This window comes from Polyergus mexicanus, unplaced genomic scaffold, assembly GCF_030449975.1.
Source record: "Polyergus mexicanus isolate NDT 795.1 unplaced genomic scaffold, iyPolMexi1.0 SCAF_5, whole genome shotgun sequence".
Lineage (NCBI taxonomy): Eukaryota > Metazoa > Arthropoda > Insecta > Hymenoptera > Formicidae > Polyergus > Polyergus mexicanus.
This window is the reverse complement of record NW_027223325.1, coordinates 4,419,946-4,438,039: the sequence shown is the minus strand read 5'-3', so window position 1 is coordinate 4,438,039 and position 18,094 is coordinate 4,419,946. Positions and strand designations below refer to the sequence as shown.

At 30.0% G+C, this 18,094-nt stretch overlaps 2 protein-coding genes across 2 annotated transcripts in view; both read left to right on the top strand.

Moving 5' to 3' along the window:
* Positions 1-2,796, top strand: part of Jdp (DnaJ domain-containing protein) — a 2,949-nt gene extending 153 nt beyond the window's left edge. The window contains exons 2-4 of the mRNA XM_070295852.1: positions 7-35; positions 149-265; positions 688-2,796. Coding sequence (XP_070151953.1) covers positions 7-35; positions 149-265; positions 688-912 — 371 coding nt within the window. The 3' untranslated portion in view covers positions 913-2,796. The remainder of the gene's footprint in view (positions 1-6; positions 36-148; positions 266-687) is intronic.
* An 8,137-nt stretch (positions 2,797-10,933) lies between these two features.
* Positions 10,934-18,094, top strand: part of LOC138933189 (guanine nucleotide exchange factor for Rab-3A) — a 29,161-nt gene continuing 22,000 nt past the window's right edge. The window contains exon 1 of the mRNA XM_070295742.1: positions 10,934-11,146. The gene's annotated coding sequence lies outside the window, so the exon portion shown is untranslated. The remainder of the gene's footprint in view (positions 11,147-18,094) is intronic.

Here is an 18,094-nt window from a genome sequence, read left to right as displayed (position 1 = left end):
ACAAAGAGGCCGAAAAAAAATTCCAACAATTAAAGGTGCGTCTTTTACAAATAGAGGAAAGTCATTAATCAACTTTATTAATTTGTAATTGAAATAGATCGTTTACGTTTTTTTTTGAATATTCTCTGATACGCTATTTATATTATAGTATGCGAAGGAGGTTCTATGTGATCCTGAAAAAAGAAGCAATTATGACAAATGGCGGAACAGTGGTATCAAGATCAGTTACAAGCAGTGGGTCGGCATGAAGGAACACGTGCAGCAGGTGAGGTGTAATAATCTTGCAATTGATGCAATTAATATCCATTTCGGACAATACGCTTTAAGTTCATTACAATAAATGATAATATGTAATCTATTCATACATTAGAATAAATCGAATTTTTTTTTTTTACATGCCATTTGTAAATTTATAATTTTAGATGACTATTTCAAGATCTATTTTCGCCGGAAGCATAAAATATCTGTCAAATTAAATTTGACTATTTATCAAGATTATTTATACTTCATTTAAGAGTCTTCAGAAAGACAGCTTAAGTAATATCAATGATTCTAAGATCAATATATAGGATGCTTTTTATATAGCGCATTGATTCCTTGAGTTTTTTGATCAATTTTCTTTTTTTATTATTTATGATAATAAAAAATAATCTTTCATTAATATCGCGTATCTTCTTCTGTTTGCAGACTATGCACTGGAGCACACCGAAGACAAAGGACAGAATGCTGCCGGATACGACTGGAGAGACAGGTGGTTCACCGGCTCATCTCAAAGGTCATCCCACAAATGTTCATAGAAGGGCTTCAGAGGGTGGAGCCACTAATCTCTATTATCGTTCGGGTCATGGAGTTCCATTCGACTATCAGGAACCGAACGAGGTCGTCAGTAAGTTTCGCAATTATGAGATTTAAAAGACATCCCGAAATTAATTCTCATGGGTACCGACTTTATTATACCGGATGTCCTTATGGAAACGAGAAAATGTTGTACTAGATAAATAATATATCTACCTGTATACAAGTGTATAGGGCGTTGGTTAGATTACGTTAGCATACACGTAACAAAATAATTGTACGAAAGAAATTTCATTGTTCGATTTCTTATCGCTTATCGAGCGATCATTAACATTTCTTTTTCGATCTTATTTACACCCAATATCGCACAGAAATTTTAATTAAGAACGATACGTTATCGTTGGATTTTTTTTTTTTTTTTTTTTTTTTTTTTTTTGAAAATAATCGTGAAATGATCGTAAACGTTTATCTGACAAAATTCTATGGAAATAAAAGATATGTGTGGTTTTTTTTTATTTTCAATCACGGATATGTATTTCGGAGGACTTATTTTTTTGGTTGTTCAGGATGCATGCTAATTTCATCCAACAAACGACTCTGTACACCAGTACGTGCTCGCGCGATCGCGCGTATACGTATGTGTCGCCTTCAGATTTATATTTTGTTATACTATACTAAGCACGACGGGAGAGGAAAGGATCGAGGAAAGCTAAAGGACGTTTGATATTATTTAAGCTCTCTCTATCTAAAATAACTCTTGAATAATGTCTCTTGAATAACGTCCGACTGGACCAGTTGTGAATATTAATATTCGAGAAATCGAGCCTCTCGATCGCGCATTCCATGTATGTCTCTTGGTCTTATAAAATGTTTAGCGACAAAGGTTAAATGATGTAGTATCGACGGGGGCTGTATAGTTATCTGTGATTCCGCGAATGAATTTTCCACTAGAGATTAACTGGTCGTTTCAACCGTATAAACACTTTGGAACGAAATACTCAAGTATTTATTCAATAAAATTGTCGAGTTTGCGCGTGTATATGTATTATAGACAAGAACGGTATCCTCGATAAAAACCAAGCATTAATCAAGCATAAATGCTTTTATTTGAAAATAAAGGGTAGTTGAGGGTGGTTTTCAACGCGAGTAACTTGTCAACGATAGAGAGATACACATATTTTCTAAAAATATCGAATTTATAAGTACATATCTATAATACGTCGAAGTGAATGGTGGTAGAATTGAAAATGATTAAATCAAGATCTCGGAAGAACGTTGAAAACACCGGATTTATTAAATACGATGTTTTAATAGAAATACGTAAATATATGTAATCCTAAAACTCTCTCTATTAAAATGTAAAATATAAAAAGAAAATTAGTAGTTTATATTATAAACTGTTATATTTAATGTAATAGCTATATATTAGTATAAATATATATATATATATATATATATATATATATATATATACATATATACTGGGTGGCCCATTTTAATCCATCCAGTCGAATATCTCAAGAACCAAGCCCGGAAGAGAAAAATGTTTCAGACAAAAGTTGTTTGGTTTCGAGGGGGCCATAAGACGGTACCATTGGTTTGACCTTGAAGAGTCATTTGAAGGTCACGTGAAGGTCAACTTTAAAATCTTAAATGGAAACTCCTATTTTTTATTTAGTATTCTTGTAGCTTGCCTCGAGAGCTTTCCAAAACACTATAATAAACTATTTTTTTATTCAGTACTTTTTGAGTTATTTTATATTTTAATCTGACATCTTTTGATATAAAAAATTAAATATCTCATAAAATAGTCAGTTTTCGATAATCTTGCCGTAATACTTTTATGTACAGAATAATGATACAAATCAATTAGTATAAAAAAATAATAGTTTAAAAAAAAAATGATTTACGATGTATTTTTTTAAACAATTATTTGTGTTTTTTTTTTGCACTAATTGATTTGTCTCATTATTCTCTACATAAAAGTATTACGGTAAGATTATCGAAAGCTGAATATTTTATGAGATATTTGATTTTTTATATCAAAAGATGTCAGATTAAAATATAAAATAACTCAAAAAGTACTGAATAAAAAAATAGTTTATTATAGGGTTTTGGAAAGCTCTTGATGTCAGCTACAAGAATACTAAATAAAAAATGGGGATTTTCAATTAAGATTTTAAAATTGATCTTCACATGACCTTCAAATGATTTCCCAAGGTCAAATCATTGTCACCATCTTATGGCCCCCTTGAAGCCACACAACTTTTGTTTGAAACATTTTTCTCTTCCGGGATTGGTTTTTGAGATATTCGACTGGATGGATTAAAATGGGCCACCCAGTATATATATATATATATTTTTTTTTTGATTAATAAGTGTTGTTATCGATTCGTGTCGAAAGTTGTTCTCGATTTTCAACATTCTTCCGAAAATTCATTTGATCATCGTTGCTACAATATTTACAAATTTAATATGAAATGTTGAAGTACAATACTCAAGTATTTCTTTCTACAATGGAACAAATCGACGATGGCGCACTTGTACCTGTGTCCGATGTCAAACGTAAAATACATCATTCTTTCCCGACGACAATTGCGACGATATCTCTATTTTGGTTCTTTAAGTACCTATTATGCAATTCGCATAGATTATATTTTACATTTTTCGAATTAGTGAAATTGAAAATTGAAATCGACACGATTTCGATAAATCATTTTTTTCGACGCTATAAGAGTATAAGAGAATCGTACATGATTTAAAATAAATAACAAAGACGAATAAAAATAGTAGATAAATAGTGAAAAATTATTTTCACGCGCGATGTTTGTAGCGTCGAGATTTGAACTTGCCGAAATTATATCGATTTATATCGTTTAGGAAAAACGATTAGATTCTCGATGGATCATCGCGAGAAATTATGCATCGTATTTCGTGCGCTTAAGTCTCCTCGGTGCTTTATGCAGTCGAGACAATTCGTCGTCGGTGAATCGATTACGTTTGGCATGTAATTGAAAATGCCTATTTATAATCGGCAATTAATAACAACTTAGCGATAATTAATCCTCAATGTGTCGATGTGTATAATCTTACAATAAACGATAAGCATCGTCCCGGACAGCTTGTCCTTCCCTTAATTACATTAAGGCGGTGTCATTAATGCCTTCTGATTTTGACATTTTCGAGTCAAACGCATCGTATCTAAACGTTCGTGTAACATAACTTATGTTAGAGCTGCATTTGAGATCTTTGTTAAATGTTTGGCATATGTAAAAAAAAAAAAAAAAAAATAAATAAATAATAGCGATTATTTCATATGTATATAAATAAAAAATTTATATAAACAAATAATACAATTTTTTCACACTAATAATTTAAATTTTTCCTCGATTTGATTATGGCCAAAATGAAATTGGAAAATATTAATGACATTGAATATAAGTAATATGTTTCGCCTGGATTTTAATCGATCTCTTTTCCCTCTCACAAAAAGCATATGATCTTTCTTATTCCTCGCTCAATAAGGTCCAAAACATATCATGACAGGTCCATTTTGTCTCTCCGTTTTGTTTTCGATTTTCAATAAAGGAACCAAACTAAAATACGTCTTATCTATACAAAGACAGCGGGATAATAATTGAGGTCATTGGGTAAATCGAGAATTCACCTTGCGCTTACACAGGCGCAGTACATGGTAGCAAATGGTCAGTAAATACTAATGGAGAGAGGCAAAATCAATATTATCAACAATGAAGATCTAATGACATTTTCGTATTTTATTTTTAGACCATCGGATCAATTTTTTTTCTTATAATAGGATGAATCCCTGTCGAGAGATGATATATATATATATATAATATACGCGGAGAAGTGATTATATAATATTTTTATAGGTTTTGCATTTAAGAAAAACGATGCAATGAAAAATTAAATGATAAAATTTGATAATTGAAGAATCGATTATCTTCCACGGGTCTCTTTCAATTTCCCTGCTTGATTCTAAATGTTATAGTTAGGAAGGATGAATTAAAGATTCGTTGCTGACCGCGATCAGTTCGCGCTAAAATACGCGATACAATTTGTCAAAAATACGCAAAGCCAATAAGGAAATGCAGATCAGGTTGTTACCCCAAAATGTTATCGATCGAATGTTTTCGAAAGAAGCACTTTTAGAATTGAAAATTAAAAAAAAAAACGTAAAGTAGCAAGTAGACAAATAAAACTAGAAGAGTTATAATGTAGATGAGACATCTCTTTTAAGATATTGAAGTCTCGGAAGCACTCTCTTTCTTTTTCTATCACGTCTTCTTTCATTTTTCTTAGATCCTTTGTTGAGAAATGATACATCTTAAATACGTCACAAGGAAGCAAAGGCAGAGAAAAAATGTATCTCTTACATTTCAATTTGTCTCAAGCAAAGAGATCTCTCAATTTTCCCAAATTTGATTTTCTCGAGAAGGAACACAGAGTTTTGTAAAAAAAAGTTTTATAATTTTTATTTATTTTTTTATTTTGTATACGAGATATATGAATTATCAATTTATTACGGTATTTCATGATAATATTTTTTATATTTTTTGATACGTATTTTGCACAATGTTCCACCAAGAGATTCTTTCGCAAGGATATTTGGATTAAAAATATTTTTGATTAAAAAATTAATCGAATAAAAATTGGTCGAGCAAATTATAAAAAGTTTTAATCTCGTCGCGAAAATAGCACGAAATTTAGATTAGATTAGAAAACAGCACACTGGGTAACGGCGTTCACAAAATTTCTTTAATCTGTTTTGCAGATCTCTTCAAATTTTGAAGAAAATAGTAACTAGATCGATAGGTTAAAGTTAAATGAAGAATCTGAAGAAATAGTAAAGATAAAATATTCTCTCTCTGACAGATTGATAATTGCTAGAAAAGAGAGATTAAGAGAAATGTTACTATTTATTAGAAATTATTCGCGTAATTTCGCACAAATACACGTATGTGTGCGAATGTGAAAGAAAATAATATCTAAGATTTGAGGCATTTGTTATTTACTTCATTTATCAAGCAAATCTGTTGATTATTGAAATTTTGAATTAAACTAGACATGTGTGTGTTGATTAAAACGAATATGAAAGACGGTTAATTCTATAATAGTTTTATAACTTTTTTTTAATGATTCTATTATTTTATAAGAAAGATTTCAAAATTTAATTAAATATATTTAATTAAGTCTTTAGTCTCTGATCTAAAAATGTCAAAAAAGGTATCATTTTATATCAAAAAATAAAAATAAATTTCGAATTAAAATTTTGTTAAAAAAAAAAAAAAAAATCATATATAGAAATTAATGGCCGTCTTCCACTTCAATATCTAATGATCGCACTCAATTAACTATAAAGCTATACATACGTAATTGTGCATTAGTAAAAGTAGCGAATTTCTGCTTTCATATGTATTGATGAAAGAAAACTGATGCTATAAAAATTAATTAATTGATTTTTGATTAATGATAAATAAAATTATTAACATGACATTACATATGTTATCTTTTACAAATTGGATTTTATTAACAGTATGTTAAAAAATATGTGGCATCTTTAAAAAGACTATTAATTGAAAATTCTTCATGAAAAATATTCAATATCTTTAATATGATTGGTTTTTATGTCAATAGCTATAATAAAATGTTCTCTATATTCAAACGTATATTTATATAAAAAAAAAAAAAAATGTTTAATAAAACGTTGAATTAAAACGCATTTTTAACGCGTGAAATAAAATTTAAAGAAATAAATCGCTCATTTCATACGGTCGCAAAAATGTATTACATTGTACTAAATGCACATAATTTTATTTATATATATCAATTGATTAATGATTGCATAATGTAATTACTTTTTTATAGGTTTGTTAAAAAATATTATTGTTATTAATGTTAAGATATACATGAAATAGTTTATTCACATATTGACCAAGCATCGTGCGCTAATTATTGATTGGTGAACAATATTTTCGATCGTCCTCTCTCATGAGTTGTGCGAAATTTTAGCGCGCGTTATAACATATATATAAGATGTAAATGCGCGTCTGTGTGTGCATGTATGCGTGTACATGCGTATATGTGTACGTTTAAATATGTAAGCAGATGTATATTGTATATTCGTCTCGCGCTGGTCGACGCGGCGATGTATTACTCGTAATAAAAAAAAGATTCAATAAATGTGTGTTTAATTATGAAACACTACGCGCTTTAATTTTCATAATTAAATATGCGTTCAATTATGAAACATTCGCATTTCAATCATTTTTAACATTTGCGATGCGACATGATCTTCACGCGATGACATTATTTAGGGCAAGATTATTTTAGATTCGTAAAAAATAAAATAGAGAAATGTGTTGGTGTTAATTTATTTTTTAAAGTATTTCGTCATTTATATTTTAAACTTGAAAAAAAAAAAAAAGAACTTTTTTGTAAATAATTTGAAAATTTCTACTATTTTCAAGCACATTTCTCATGCTTTCCTTTATATGGTTTAAAGCCCACAAAAAAATATCTGCTTCGTATATATAACACTGGTTTATGTAATCCCGTGTTAGATCACAATTCAACGTTACCGTTTGACGCGTTTCATTAAGGAAATGTGGCTTTCAGGCTAATCGAATGACAATATTACTAGTGGTAATATCGTAAAGGGGTAATTGTCAAGTTATTAGCAAATCAAGCGATTATTACTTTACATCGCCTTGTTTTATCACATTTTCCCTAAACGGGATGAAAAATGATATCTCTTAATTTGACGCTAATATACATAAAGTTATCTTCGGTGATTATAAGAAAAAATTAATATTCGAAAATACAATAATCGATTTATATCCGATTGAAGCAAGTTATTTTTAACTAACTCAAGATAAATTATCTAATATAAACGATCTTTACAAAATATATTAGTAAAAATATCAGTAATATTATGCCCAATCTGTAGATTTTTAAAGATTATTAATTTGAATGAGGTGATTTTCCTTTTTCATAGGAACTAGCTCTTGCTTCTTTTTGATTATTATGTTCTATCGACTGTGTTCGATTCGGCGTATATCGTTCCCATAAATTTTCGCGAAGAACTTTGTTTTTCATATAGAATAGGAGGCTCGGCGCAACGCGTCGGATGATTGGGAACTGGAGCGAAATATTTGCTTCTCGCTTCGAAGGTTCCTCCACAATTTCGGTCGTTTATCTAGCCTGCGATTTTTCATACACGATATTTATACACTACACTATTCATACGGTACAACTAGAACGCGTGATTGATATTTTAGATACGTAACAAAATTAAACTCGATTCTTTTTTAAAATCTTCTTCTTTTAAACAAGAGTCGAGAAACATTGAACAATATATACACGCGAGAATCTAACTTAAAGATATTGACGAAGATTAAATATTGACAAAATCCCACTTTTTGCGCATCATCTGTAATTATCCAAAAGTTTTTAAAGATATCATTGGATCGTATTTCGTATTGTATATTGTATATTGTACTTCCTTATATGCACATGTGCTAGTTTCCGTATATCATCATGTGCATCAGAGTTGCGTCAGAGAGACACAGAATAAAGCTATTCTTTCATTTGCCTTGAGATACGCGTATAAATACCTCTCCATCTCTCCACCTCTCCACGTAAAAGCATAGAACGCGCATCCCTCCACTGAACTGCAAACAGCCCTTTGAATGCCATTATCCTGCCTACGTCCTACGTTGTTACTACTTAACGTTACGTCCGCAAATGTGGCTTCGTTAGATAACGAAAGCTGGCCGTTGTTCCCGATCGGCTTTGCCGACAACGGCTGTCTGTCGGAGCGTCGAGTTCGTTAGGTGTCAATTTAAACTTTGACCTACCAGTACTATTCCGAACCGCTTCCAATAAATCGCCCACGCTTTTGTCTTTCAACTTCATGCATTATCATGGAAGAATTTTGTTCAAATAGAATTTTACAGAATATTTTTATAGTTTTCAAGAAAAATCATTTCGAAAAAGAAAAAAAAAGAAAATGTAATTTTTACGCAAACGGCAATCTATCTTTAATAATTATAATAGCAATATACAAACGCTGAATTTATAGTGTGCGAATAATAAATATAAAAAAATGCGGGTTATCATATTTTATAGAAAATATTATAATTATAAAAATATTTTTATTATAATTAGATATTTTATTCCACAATAAAATGTAGTACGCGTATATTATATTACGCGCTATATTACACGACAATTTTAAATGGAGCACTATAATTTATTTTGTTAAATATTTATTTGAAAAATGAATTAAAAATTTGCGCGTGATTAATTTTTTAAATATTATAATTAATCTCTTTTTTAAATCATTGTGCCATACAATTATATTTTCGTTGCTTCCTTATAAGAAAAGTTGCCTGTACGATAAATGAGACACTATGATGCGCGTTGGATTAGCTACGTTAATCCCTATCGACATTAAGCGGAAGAGAAATATGCCACTAGGAAAGAGGGCAAATCGATATCGCTACTCTCTTCTGAATCTGTACCCATACAGCACCGCAAGATTGCAATAACATTGCAGCAACATTTTTCTGCAAGATTGCAATATTGCAGAAACATTGCGAAATGTTGCTGCAACGTTGTTATGATATTGCAGCAACAGTAAAATGTCCGCCTACAGAAATATTGCAATATAATATTGCAGCAACATAACAATATAATATATATGCAATAATGCTTTATGTATATTTATCGACATAATATCCTTAACATATGAAAAAAATAATAAGAAATTAGGCCTATAAGAGTCAGGCTCTAGCGTGTATATAGTTTTTCTGTATTATAATAATAACGAAATTATAAAATGTAAATTTTTCAGTACACATTCGACTTCCTTCAGTGACAGAGAATATCTAAGAGAAATAAAAAAAAACTCAATTTGTGCAATTGTGTAAATTCACAATTTCTTTGTATCCGAAATATTCAGATATCTGAATGCAAAAAGATTGTGGTGAATTTACGCATACAACGAGTTTTTTCACATCTCTCTTGTCTTTATATAATCTCAAGATTTATTTATTAAAATCTAAAGTATCTTGCATATTAGAAAATTATTATCAAATTTTTGATTTTACATAAGAATGGAAACTATTAAAAGAATTCTTAGTCCAATGTCTGAGCCCCTGTATTAGGGTCATATCATACGACTTAAATTAACAAAAATAGTTATTATATCTTTTTAATCTTACTAGACGCTCTTTGTAAACTTTATATAATCATCATGATTAAAAATTAAATGCGGAATAGATAGCGCAACATGCGCCGCTTAGTGGTAAACGAATGAACTAGCGATTATTGAATACTTCTTTTGTAATATTTTCGGAATGTTGCTGTAACATTGCTAAAGTTATATTGTAAAATAATGTCTTTGCAATATTTCTGCAACATTAAACTGCAATATGCAATATTACAATGTTGCAGCAATGTTGTTGCAAGCTTCAGTGCTGTATGGGTACATTTTACGGCCATCATAAAAGGACGCCCACGTATCTCGATAACAATGCTGCAGAAAGAATAAAAAATTCTTTTTTCTTACTTTTTCTTTTTTCCTCGCAAAAATATGAGATTTTATAACAATACGTACACTTTTAATGATTCATCTGTGCGGAGTGTCATCTAAATTGATTTTCGTCCCTTTGAAACCTTGTAACACCGTTGATAAAATCATTGACTAGATGCTAGCACATATACTAACTGTAAGTAACTGTAAGTTATTTATTTCACGGGAATTAAATAGTAAGGGCTCTCGAGCACTGACACCTTCTCGGCAAATAAGTTGAAATAAGTTAAATATATAATAACTATAAAAATGCAAATATACGTAATATAGCATCGAAATATAGCACCATAAATGTGTATAGATATTTGTGAAATTATAAGGACAATTTTAAATTATACGAGATATTATAAATTAAATGTTTGATATTTATATTGTAAATAATTTAAAAAAAATAAAAATAATAAAGAAAACTGAGTGACCATTGTCGACCGACAATATCTTAGTTCAGGACACCGCTGACAGGTAGCTGCGGCGCCACAACGTGGTGAAGCATTCTCGAGAGAAGCTTCAGTAGCGGTCTGTACCGCCGCGTGTGAATGTTTGAATTCCGATTGTTTCGCGTCGTCGATATATCCGGTATGTAATATACGTGGGTGCATCTCGATCTGGAGATTTGAAGAGAAACGAAAATCGCAAGACGTTCCCGCATTCGCGCTTTCAATTTATCGCAGAATCTCTGAATTTTTTTTTACTTCGCGCGGATAAACACGCACGAGCAGCAGCTACACGCGGGTAAGCGTTTGGTCGCCCCCATTATTAGAATCAGACCATACTCCGGATCGATACTGATTCCTCTGTCTCTCGCTGGATTCCGCACGACGGATGCTGTGCGAGAATTCACGTCTCCCATTGTAGAAAATAGCAGATAAATAAATATGCACAATTTAATTGATAATTTTGCAACGTGTTGGATTATTTTAAGAAGATACTTTTTTTTTTTTTTTTTTTTTACAAGTCCAAGTAAAGAAACATTTATTTTTATTTGTATTTGCATATATTGTATACTTGTCATTTATTACTCGTAGATTATTTTTATTATACTATAATACGTTTCTTTATACCTTTAGATCAAAGAGATTATTTATATGTATTTATAAAAATAAAAATTTTATTTTGATTTTTTTTTCCGACATAATTTAAATTTTCGATCTTCAATTATTAAATAATAACAGTTATTAAAAGCTTTCTTTTGTTAATTCTTTAAGTAAATGCGATAATCAGAGAGAAAAATGTGTATCTCGAAAAAAAATTTTAAACTAATAAAAACATATATTATACAAGGAGAAATTTAAAGAAAGCAAGAAACAAGGTAGCCATTAGATTTTTTTCTCTTTTTACGATTTTAAAATTGAAATGATTTGAAATTCTAATTCTCATTTTTTTTTTTATGAATAATTCATCTTTTTTTTTTTTTTTTTTGAGAAAAATCGGAATGTAACAGTGCATAAAAATAATATGGAATGTGTGAAAATATATTTAATTTTGTATCTGTATATCATGTATAAGTCACAAGCATATATAAAAAGTCGAGAAATGAAAAAAATCTTTTTCCTATTCGCGGCAAATATAAATTTATGTGTAAAACCCGCAATTTAGTTGTTTCATTGTTCGGTACAAAATTGAGTTCCCGGTTTTCAGGCAAACGTTTTGCAAAAAAAAATAAGATATGTACAATATATATATACAGGGTGTCCCATTTTAAGGGACCCACTCAAATATCTCAGAAACACTGCGTTAAATCGAAAAATGTTTCAAACAAAAGTTGTGTGGCTTCAAGGGGGCTATAAGATGATGACAATGATTTGACCTTGAAGAGTCATTTGAAGGTCATGTGAAGGTCAACTTTAAAATCTTAAACGAAAACCTTCATTTTTTATATAGCATTCTTGTAGCTGACATCGAGAGCTTTCCAAAACACTATAATAAAGTATTTTTTAATAAGTACTTTTTGAGTTATTTTATATTTTAATCTGACATATTTTGATGTAAAAAATTAAATATCTCGTAAAATATTTAGTTTTTGATAATCTTACCGTAATACTTCTATGTACAGAATAATGAGACAAATCAATTAATATAAAAAAAAATTGTTTTTAAGAAAATTATTTACAATGTATTTTTTTAAACAATTATTTGTTTTTTTTTGGCACTAATTAATTTGTCTTATTATTCTGTACGTAGAAGTATTACGGTAAGATTATCGAAAACTGAATATTTTACGAAATATTTTATTTTTTATATCAAAATATGTCAGATTAAAATATAAAATAAGTCAAAAATTACTTAATGAAAAAATACTTTATTATAGTGTTTTGGAAAGCTCTCGAGGTCAGCTACAAGAATATGTAATAAAAAATAGGAGGTGCCATTTAAAAAAATTGAGGTGACCAAGGTCAAACCAATGGTACCATCTTATGGCCCCCTCGAAACCAAACAACTTTTGTCTGAAATATTTTTCTCTTCCGGGCTTGGTTTTTGAGATATTCGACTGGATGGATTAAAATGGGCCACCCAGTATATATATTCAAATATTATATATGTATGTGGGAGAGAAAATATGACTCTGTGGCATTTAAAAAGTAGGTCTTCGTCAAGCAATGGTATGCCGTGTATCATCTTGAGCAATGCATTGCCCGGGGAATTTCAATGAGGATTCAGCATTTTTCGCTTCCTTTGGCGCGTTGTATAAGACTCTATATGCCATTTTTCCTCGTTGCATCCGGTTCCATTTATCCTTGCGGCGCACAACGCAAAATTATGTTAATTACCGCGCGGGCTTATCAGTTATTGGCAATCGCGCAAAATTGGCCGCGATTGGTTGATCTCGGTGAGCATGTTTGTTACTGATCGATAAGAGCATCGCCTATACAGGTCCAGCGCATTAACTAGAATTAATTCAAAATTGCTGTACAACTAAATTCGTGCAACGTAACTGTTAAAGGAAGCAACGTATAAATAGTAGCGTTCTTTTGTTTCAACTCATAATTTTTCGATACAAAAATAAAGATTAGACATTGAATATTTTACAACTTTATTGGAAATAATTTAATTTATAATGATATATATATATGTTGAACAATAAATTTTAAAACACGATTGGGTTTAAGTGAACGTGTGAGTTTTTGCAAAAATCTCTTTTTTTTTTATTATTAAATTTAAATTATCTGAGAAGCTTGTGAAATTTTATGATTAATATTTATCAAGCTAAATTTTGATAAAGAGAGATAAAACAAACAAGGGAAATGGAATAATTTGCTAAAATGTTTTTAAGCTTTCGTGTAACATATAAATTTTACGCATCCCTGGTTGTTGTATCGGCAAATTAATGTCTTTCGCGGATTTCTCATATGTCACTAGACTATCCTACTTTCTAAATGGCAGAAAAGAAGCGAGTAAGCACGAGCTGAATACCCGTGTATAATGTATTTGGAAAATTCAAGTAGCAATTACGTGCGATTTGCGCAAATGTTAGCGCTGATTATAAGCTCTTAGACAATACCTGTGCAAATTTTTCCATAATATCTAAAACTGCGAAAAAAAATCGCGATTTAACATACGAGACGTATATACAGATAATCTGTAATATAATGAGATATAACATCTTCGCACTTTGAAGCGCAACACGGCGTTTACACATAATTTTTCTGAATATTTCGCTAGTGAAATCATTAAATGTAATATCGTCCTAAAGCACCATAGAAATTTCTCTACGCTTTCTAATCGCATGAAAAAACAGTCGTGTTTTGCGTAATTAAAAATTATCTTTTTATAAAATATTGCATTTGCCGAGGGAGAGTCTAGTTGTTAATTTAATTTGTAAAACGGGTTTCAGTATCGCATGTTCATGCGTGATATTTGTGCAATAGTTTTATAAACAATTTACCGACAGTGTATTATTATATGAAATTGACGTTTATTTAAGATATTTTTGTTATAATGATGCATGTAATTACATTTCTAATTTTCTATCAGTGAAAATCGTAACGCGATAGATATGCATAACGATGTTTAACGAGACGTCTTATGCTTGGATGTTTTATCAATTGCTACTTTCTTAAATTTAATATTTTTTAGTTTTTAACTATGAGAAATCAAAACTAATGTAAAAATAATAATTTGGATGACACTTTTTACGCGCGAGTATTCAATCTTTCCGACGTTTATTTCTTGAACTGAATCGATCTTCTTTGTATCAAGCATGAATAGCAAATTCGGTTCACCGAATCTTAAATGTAATTTGATGTAAGGCACACAAATCTATGGTTCGCAATGCTTTGACATTAATACGCAATTATATGTATATACAGGGTGTCCCATTTTAAAGGACCCACTCAAATATCTCGGAAACACTGCGTTAAATCGAAAAATGTTTCAAACAAAAGTTGTGTGGCTTTAAGGGGGCCATAAGATGGTGACAATTATTTGACCTTGGAAAATCATTTGAAGGTCATGTGAAGGTCAACTTTAAAATCTTAAATGGAAATCCCCATTTTTTATTTAGTACTCTTGTAGCTGACATCGAGAGCTTTCCAAAACACTATAATAAAGTATTTTTTTATTAAGTACTTTTTGAGTTATTTTATATTTTAATCTGACATATTTTGATATAAAAAATTAAATATCTCGTAAAATATTTAGTTTTTGATAATCTTATCGTAATCCTTCTATGTACAGAATAATGAGACAAATCAATTAGTATTAAAAAAAAATTGTTTTTAAGAAAATTATTTATAATGTATTTTTTTAAACAATTATTTGTTTTTTTTGGCACTAATTAATTTGTCTTATTATTCTGTACATAGAAGTATTACGGTAAAATGATCGAAAACTGAATATTTTACGAAATATTTTATTTTTTATATCAAAATATGTCAGAATAAAATATAAAATAACTCAAAAAGTACTTAATAAAAAAATACTTTATTATAGTGTTTTGGAAATCTCTCGATGTCAGCTACAAGAATACTAAATAAAAAATGGGAGTTTCCGTTTAAGATTTTAAAGTTGTCGTTCACATGATCTTCAAATGATTTTCCAAGGTCAAATCATTGTCACCATCTTATGGCCTCCTTGAAGCCACACAACTTTTGTTTGAAACATTTTTCGATTTAACGCAGTGTTTCTGAGATATTTGAGTGGGTCCTTTAAAATGGGACATCCTATATGAGATCGTCATAAATATGTAAATAGATAGCATACATTTCGCATACTTGGAGAATGTTGTTTATGTTTCCTTGTATACGCATTTTTTATTTACTATTGTACATTTTAAATATATTGATACTTGGGTGTAAAATAAATAAGTTAAATATTTTTGCAAAAGCGAAATCAAAGTTTTAATACGAATACTATGTATAAATATTTATGACTACCGTATTTCTGTAGTGTTTCCGTTTTGTTTTTTTTTTTGAGCAAATTGAAAGTAAATTTAATAAAGTGCTTGTTGTTGTCGATGAAGCCGCGATTGTCAGGAAGTCTGCGAAGAAGTTCCTTGTACGCGATAATTCACGCGTTTCTTATTTAACTAGAAAACAAGAGAAAGTGCGATGTGTTGTGTGAGGAATGAAATCTGATAGATAGATTAATGAAACCAATTATGAAACAACTTGCAAGAAAATAATTGGCAATTGTTGTCAATTTAATAGCTTCAATGACATTTTAATTACATGTCAAATTGCAAAGTTATTATTCGATGGATGATGTCTAGAAAAAAAAAAAAAAAACACGGAAATATAATTTCTACGGTTAATACACATTTTTATCTAAACTATTTGATAGAAAATAGATTTACTTTTTAGTATATACTAAATGTTTTTCCAAAATTATAATAATAATAATAAATTGTCTGTATTTTATTTTTACTACAAAATCAAAGAACATGAGATAAGATTTCGTTTACAACCTATGCGATTTTGTGGAGTCTTTAATATGTATGTATATGCGTTAATGAAATTCATAATATATGGACGATGAAATATTAAATTTGCAAATATTTCACATCACGTGAAAAAGCGAGCACGAAATCTTTCACAGGAGAACAAAATTTGTCCTAAAACACGATTGCTATATGGATTTCTCTCTCAACGCGAAAGCATTTGCTTTACTCGAGGTGAAAGTTGACTTATTGTGCAGCGAGCGTGCAAAATGTCTCGATCAAGTCCTTGCTATACTGTAACATACCTGCCTTATCGCTGAAAATTGTTGGCATGTCACATTAATTACTCTCTATGCGCCAGCTGTCTAGTGTAAAACGATTCCACGTGTAAATCGAGATTGAAAACGTCGCATTTTCATAAAAAGTCGATTTTTCGATCTTTATCTTGAATCGTGATATGAAATGACAATCAAAGCATGAAACTAGAAACAAGTAGATTAACGAATAATAAACACATAAGGGAAGCGAAGGAGTTGTAGTAAATTTTAATTAGCAAACTCTACTGAAAATGTCTTGCTAAATAAGGATATTTTTATCAATTAAGTAGAAAGTACATGTTTTATTTATCATGCTCTTTACGAAGTTCTAATGTAAAGTAATTCTTGAAGCATGTAATTTATAATGCGTTTCGCCAAGTATAAGCATATAAAGATTTGCAATTTATATTATTGAAATGTTTCTCTCTCTCTCGCGAAAATTTAAATCGATTTAAAATGTACAAACATTTTTCAGAATTTCAATTACTTTGCTTTATTATCGCGTTATCAGACAATGCTTGAATAAACTATTAAAAAGTAATTAATGCCGTTGTCAATGAAAAAATGCAAAAGTCAATTGACCGAAGTAACTGCACTTACTTATCTTTAACGAGCAGTTTTAATTATTGTTATTTTGTGCGTGATCATCTATACATATTGATATTTCGAAAGATACTGCTATTGTAGAGTATAATAAAAATACATAATAGTTAGGAGTAATGCAGGCTTTTGAAAAATGTCTCAAAAAGTAATGGAATGATTTATTTGATGATTTGAAATATATATCTCCGTTACTCAATAAGTAGTTATTATGATGAAGCGAAATTTGATCGTAAGTTGGATCACAATAACGTGAAAGTTATAAAGGACTGTTTTATTGTTTTAGAAATGATCAATTTTAATTTCTCTATTTATTATTTTATTCTAGTGCAAATTTAAGAAAATATTACTTGTGCGAGATGCGTCTGGAAATGCATTTGTATTCGCACGAAATGTCGCAAGTTCATCTCTTTCACACGCGTGAATTTTATACCTGGAAATGATGAGGAAAGATATCATTTGTTTTCTAAATAGTTAAATAGAATGGATTTAATTCATATTTGCTATAAAATAATTACGAAAATAGTGAAATAATACACGAGTAATTGTAAAAGATAATCTACAAAGATAGCGAAGATTATGGGAAAGGTTCGAGAGATTTTTTTCCACGTATTCCGATGATGCTCTATGATCGAAAAGATAGTGCAGGTGTTTCGGAGAACGGAGAATAATATTTTTTTCGTATCAGAGCGTACGGTCCTGAAGTCCCGGATGCCGTTATTCGAATGGGTTGTTCTACTTGCTCTTGCGCCAAGTGAGACTTTGTCAGCCTTTCTAAAGCGCCGCTAGAGAATCTCAGGGCTGATGAAATATTCTCGAGACATTTGCAAATCATCTTGACATTATGCGTATAAAGTTTGCCTTTACGGATAGATTTTAAAATATCAT